This window comes from Akebia trifoliata, chromosome 1 (genome assembly GCF_017979445.1).
Source record: "Akebia trifoliata isolate Shusen 1 chromosome 1, ASM1797944v1, whole genome shotgun sequence".
Classification (NCBI taxonomy): Eukaryota; Viridiplantae; Streptophyta; class Magnoliopsida; order Ranunculales; family Lardizabalaceae; genus Akebia; species Akebia trifoliata.
Window position 1 is genome coordinate 33,530,226 of NC_141375.1, and position 6,837 is coordinate 33,537,062.

Genomic DNA, 6,837 nt, shown 5'->3' on the forward strand with positions numbered 1-6,837 from the left:
GATTTGTAGGATCGGTGCAAGTCAAAAGGGTTCACCTCCCTAAAAGCTGCTTGTAGCGCATCGTAAACACCCCATTTTATACCTGCCGGACTTGGGAACTCCATCCCAAAACGGCTAAATTCGAATGATGATAGATGTTTTTTGGATCTTTTAAATACTCCTATAGACAATCCCTGAGAATTTTTTCGATTAGAATTAAATTTCTGCTTTTATCAAAATACATCAAATTTATGTCCAAACAGTCATTCCTCACCAAATCTCAAATTTTGGACAAAATAACAGAAATACCCTTGAAAGGGCATGCCCCCTTAACATTTTCTCCCAGATTCTTTAACTTAGAGTGACTCATTGAATTAAGATGCTTTCTAGACATTTTGGGAGCTTCAATGCTATTCAGTAGCTTAATTTCTAGAACAAAAAAATCCCAAAATCAAACATAGGCTTGCAGGCCCAAGCCCATCCAAATACATGGGCTATCATAAGACCATTCCTATTTCCCAAGAAAACAAGCCCAGAAGACAACTGAAATACTTCAAAATTCTGTTTGTGTGTATGTGTGTGTGGCTTTGAGCCCACATTTTCTGACTTTCTGATATTCGATCTCAGATAATTCATGATTCATACATCATTTTTAGCATTCTAACCCTTTCTGGATCCAATAACCAGACCCCCAAATCAAAATCGAACCGAAAAAGACACATTAAGAACCCAGAAAACCTATCCATCCCAAGGGGATAGATCAGATTTATATCTAGGCTCCCACACCCATCACCCTTGATATGATTCCCTAAACGTATACAATCAACTAGCCCACAATGTCTGCGCACGATATGAGATAGCTCTACCAATAAGAAGTACAATTTATGCACCCAAAGCCGACTCCTCTTGATTATTCAAGGCCTTGATCTAGGATTTTTTCATAAATCTTATCAATATATTTATCGATCAAGACAAGGCTCAACTTTTTGTTGCTCTCTTACCTTAGCCATGATCCTAAGAGAATTTCTTTAATACAGAATTTGGGAATAAAGATGTAAATAAATGCTCGATAAATACCATACAAGAAGAAGGTGGCAGCTAACTTAATCGGAGTTATTGATTTCATTAAAAACAGGTTTACAGATATAAAAAAGAGATTACACACACAAACGGATTCCTTTCCTAGACATATTTTCAACCAGTGTTTTAAAAATTGGACGACATCGGTGATCCAACCAAGTTCGACCAAATTTTTTAGTTAAAGCCTTTTGACAAATAATTCATTAGTATTTGTGAGTGTTATCTTTTTATGAATACGAATTAAGGTATTTGAAGAAAATTTTAAACATACTTTGAAGTTTTTTAACAAGCATACATCGGTCAGACCGTGGTTCCACCAATTTGACAAATATTTAATGATTTGGTTTTTGAATCATTTTTTTCAACTTTCATAAAAGATTAATGTAATCCCTTGATTGATTGAAGAGAGTATAATATATCTTTAATTTTCTATTTAAGATTTCGATCGCACCAAATAGGGGGCAAGTCTAATAGAATAACCCCCAATTAAATTGACCAAGATACCCTCGAGAGCACATAATTTGAATAAAAAACTTTCACTTTATATTTAAGTTATGTGTATAGACTAGTGGTTGGGGGGGCTGATATCCATTTTTACCTAACCACCCAATCTGCTTTGCCACTTTTAATTAATATTAAAGAAATATATTTTTAGCACAAAAGATAGGATTGGAGGAAAAAGACAGTTTTGCCAAGAATTTCTTTCCTGCTCAGCCATTCATTTGATGCTTGTCTTCTAAGAAAGGCAACAACTCTTTTAAGCTCAAACGATCTTAATGTAGAATCTAAAACATAGGGATATACGAAGTTTTTTAAGAAATTTTTTTTCTCTCACATAGCATACTGGAATCTTGGATCCACCAATCACATGTACCCACGTGTATTGAATGATATTCTTAATTTACAAAAATACCCTTGTTAATTAAAAAATTACTCTTATATACTTGACGTGGCAAGCGCTGGGAGTCTGTGAGCTTCAACTTCATTTGAAGGAAAATCTTTGGGGATTTTATGTTTGATGTATAACACTAAAAAGTCAAACCATAGTTCCAACAGACTGAAGATGAAGGACCAGCCAGTGTGGTTGGAGAGTAACCATCACCAACCACCTGTGTGGTTTCTTCAATCAAAAGGTTATACTAAAGGATTTGTTAAAGGCACTCCAATTATTACCAACAACATCCCATACCATAGCCAATTCTTTTATCTCATAAGGGTTAAAAATTTAGGAATGGGCTGATTTTTGGTGATGATCTCCTCACCAAAAATTAGTTCATTCCGAAACTTTTAACTCATACAAGACAAAACAATTTCGCTTTGGTGTCGGGATGCCTTTTGTAATAATTGGAGTGCTTTTAACACAACACTACCATGTTCTAAATGCAGGGATACTTCGATAATTAGATACTAATTTATTTAAGGTTTATACTAATTTATTATTTATGTGGATTCTATTATAATCACATTCTAACGTTTAAGTTAGTTGTAATTTTGACAAGATAACACGATCTTAGATAGAGAATTGTATATATTTGTCATTGAGACTTCTCTTTTATTATGGTGGCATAGTTATTCTCTACTTATGTAATTATTTGTCCTGTCAGTTGGAGTAATATTTTCATTTTAAATTATGGTCATCATACACCATTCACTTTGAGAATTAACTCCATTAAGATTGTTCAATGCATACTTTGTCATATGTCAATATGTTAACCAATCAATTACTCTAAAAGATCGATATGTTGGAGAGTAGAAGAAAATAAACACCCAATACTATCCCTCACCTATAAGGGTGGAAAGAATTGAACCCATGGCCACACAAACATGGTCGAAGCCATGAATTTCTTGTTGTGGCGGCAAAATATAGTTGATGGTGCAGATGAAGAGCTTGAAGATGAATGATTTTGGAAAGAAATTTAGAGATTTTATTTTTTAGAAATTGAAGAAAATGGTATTTAGGTCATTTCTAATTATTCTATGAGAGAAGGCCTAGTTAAGAAGCAATGTCATTTTCAAAAAATTGAGGGGGGTGGGGGAAAATGTGACATGTAATTAATTGAAAATACAAAGGTGTCTCAAAGTTGTGTAGGGGCAATTGCCCCTACTGTCTCCTTAGTAACTCTGCCTCTGTACATAAATCCAATGCTCCGATAGGATGTTAACCAACCAACTACTCCAAAAGATTGATCTGTTGGAGTGGGGTGGAAGTATAAATATAAGAGAGTCACAAGACTTAACTAGAGTATGACACGCCTAAAAAATGGAGAAAAATATACGCTCAATACGATATCGTGTATTGACAACTCTTCTTTGTCAAGTTCTTCACTCCACATAAGTCATAGGGAGGAGAAGTGAGTATAAACCATGAAGAAACAAAAAGTGGATTCTATCACTTAGATGGAGAAATCCTAAACTTTCATGTGCACGTATGCATGAGAGATATTGAAAACTCTTTTTGGCATTTTTTTAAGGGTAAAAGTAACTCAATACTCGAACAATGAAATTGTTTCTCAAATGGGATAGACATTAGCCGACTGCTTAATAATTCATGTCTGGGGTCAAGGACATCTATGGGGTCCAACAAAATTGGAAATAACTACGATGATAAAAATATACAAATTCCCTATAACTTGTTAAAATATACAACACAATGTAGTATGCTATATAAGACATATTGAATCATATTTAGTATATCTCATCATTAATAGCAAGTTGTAACATGTTGAAGATCCTAGTAAATATTAGGCATAATATTTAGAAGATTAGATTATTAGAAAACTAGAGTATACTATTTGGCACAACCATCCTCTTTGAGTCTTTGTGATTTAGGGACAAAAAGAAAAATAATAAATTTAAAAAGGTATTGTCGGAATTGGAAAAAGAGAACAAATGATATAGAAAACTATAATGGAATTTTTAAAAAGAAGTATAAGAGAAAAAGACAATAAAATTTGAGATATTCTTCGAAAGATAAAAGATCAAGGAAGATGGACAACCGTCCTTAAGATATGTTATATATGGGGGTATAAACCTTGAGAAAAAGGAGTGCATCACTCTTGTATTTTATTATATAGATAGAGATTAATGTTATTAATAAAAATTTCTAATCTTGGAAGGTCAAGATAAAATGTGATTTTATTCCATGTTTAGCTTTTGGAATTTTCCATATAAACTCACCAAAAGGTTAATGCATTCGCATCTAAGAATTAATTCATCTTCAAATTTTCAATCCTAAGAAATATTGTCCCATCTCAGCCGTTCATTGCGCAGTCAGTGTCCAATGTCGCTGTACGCTAGAATTTTCCTTCTAAAAATCAAACGACTAGATTGTCAAAGAAATTTGACTATGGAACCAAGTAGTAGGTTAAAGCAATCTCAACAGTTCTACTATAACTTTTCTCTTATATCCTTTATCCTTTACCACCACAAAGCGTAGGCTGTCCACCAACTCCATCTCTCTAATACCGGAAACCAGAAAAGAGTTGGTGAAAACCGCTTTTCACCAACTATCAAACCGCTTTTCATTACCCCTATCACACAACTTTAAAAACAGCTCCTCCCCTCCCAACTTCTCTCCCAAAACCCTTCACGAATCCCTCAAATTCCCATCCGAAACGCTACCAATGTCGTCCGAAACGCAAGTTCCACCAAATTTCTGGGGCGACATGCCCGAAGATGAATATTACGAATCTCAAGGCGTGAGAAACACCAAATCCTACTTCGAAACCGTAAACGGGAAGATCTTCACGCAGTCTTTCATACCGTTGGATCTCCCCATCAAAGGATCCGTCTACATGACACACGGATACGGTTCGGATTCGGGCTGGGCCTTCCAGAAAATCTGTATCAACTACGCCGCATGGGGCTACGCAGTCTTCGCCGCTGATCTTCTTGGCCATGGAAGATCTGACGGTCTACGTTGCTACGTGGGTGATCTGGAGAAAGTCGCTGCCACGTCCTTATCTTACTTCCTTAGCGTGCGTAACACCGAATCATATCGCCATCTCCCAGCTTTTCTCTTAGGCGAGTCACTGGGAGGTGCAGTAACCATGTTGATGTACTTCCAATCAAAACCCGATACGTGGACGGGTCTGATCTTCTCAGCCCCATTATTCGTCATCCCTGACGAGATGAAACCATCGAAAGTACGACTATTTATGTACGGATTACTCTTCGGGATGGCTGACACGTGGGCGATGATGCCAGATGCACGGATGGTTGGTAAAGCAATCAGAGATCCGGAGAAACTTAAGATCATTGCTTCAAATCCACGGAGATATACTGGAAGACCAAGGATTGGGACAATGAGAGAGATTGCTAGGGTGTGTGAGTACATACAGGATAATTTCTCAAAAGTAACGGTGCCGTTTCTAACGGTCCATGGAACCTCTGACGGACTAGCATCTCCGTTATCATCCACTCTGTTGCACGAGAAAGCGATGAGCGAGGATAAGACGTTGAAGCTGTACGATGGGATGTATCATTCATTGATTCAAGGAGAACCGGATGAGAGTTGTCAACTGGTTTTGTCGGATATGAGAGAATGGATCGATGAACGGGTAAAGAGGTATGGATCCATGTCTTAACCCATGATATATGGGTCGGGTCGGGTTTCTGTTTGCATATTTCATGTTCGGCTTGTTGAAGAGTTAAACCCGTCCCCAATTGGGCTTACTAGTTAAGAAAATTGATATATTAAAGAACTTCCATTGGTAATTCTTTAAGAAAAGTTGTATGTTTCTTATTTTTATTTTGAGAAAATGGGTCTCGATGGAGTACATCTACAATTGATCTGTTTATCAAAAATTTAAAAAAAAAAAATTGCGAATATTGTGTTTGGATTATGAGATATGAAGAGAAAAGAAAAGGCAAAAAAAAAAAATAGTGAAGTTTCACTCCATTTCTCTTGTTTGGATTGTTAAGTGAGGAGAGAGAAAAAGGATCAATTTTTCTTCTCTTTTTTCCCCTCCAAATCGAAGAGAAAAATAATATTTAAAATTACAACTCTACCATTTTTTTTTCTCCAACTTATTTTTTATTATTTGAAGCATCTTAAATTAGGTAGAGATCCATACCTCACTAGAATAAGATTAGATCACTTTTGAGGTTTGACTAATTAATAAAAATTAGTTGCTTTTAGAATCCCAAGGAATCACTTTCATCTTAGTTGGCTATTTTATTTTTTAAAATTTAATCAGTTACGCCATCACTAATCGAGTAGAGAGTTATATTTAAACAAGACAATAATAGCATCTCGAGATGCACATTATATGGAATCTGTGATGGTTCTATTAGATAATTTAATGACCCAAGCTGATTTTCTGCGATTATATATATATATATATATATATATTATAAACCAACCTAATAGTCAACCTAAATTGTCGAATTCAAGAAAGAAACAGAGATGAAATATGCCTTAGACTTTTACCAAAAAAATGTAGGGTTTATGTTTGTTAAAAAGTAAAGGGATGTCCCTATCAATAGTAATTAGTGTTTTTCAATTTGCTTTATTTCTAAGTAAGGGTCCTTTTGTAATTCAAATTATTAATTAAGGCCTTTTTGAAGATGATTTAGGTTTTGATGGAGGTGAGCTTAATACATCTCTTTTTGTTGCATCTATGTGATAATCTAGACCGTCCAAGATTTAGATTGGTTTGACAATCTTAAGTATTTTAATTTTTATCAATGCATGATAATAATTTGTATTTAATATGGGAGATTATAAATTTTGAGAAACTCTTTAATAACTTTAGTCAAATAGAGAACCATATCTTC

General features: G+C 35.0%; 1 protein-coding gene across 1 annotated transcript; it reads left to right on the forward strand.

Annotated features, from left to right (window-relative positions):
* The first annotated feature begins 4,500 nt into the window (after positions 1 to 4,500).
* Positions 4,501 to 6,068, forward strand: LYSOPL2 (lysophospholipase 2). The gene has a single exon (XM_086454428.1). It carries the CDS (start codon positions 4,683 to 4,685, stop codon positions 5,643 to 5,645), a length of 963 nt encoding a protein of 320 aa, XP_086310554.1. The 5' UTR covers positions 4,501 to 4,682; the 3' UTR covers positions 5,646 to 6,068.
* The last annotated feature ends 769 nt before the right edge of the window (positions 6,069 to 6,837 follow it).

Bases quoted from the DNA above. Each gene is read 5' to 3' on its own strand.
- LYSOPL2 (XM_086454428.1), top strand. From the start codon at position 4,683: ATGTCGTCCGAAACGCAAGTTCCACCAAATTTCTGGGGCGACATGCCC.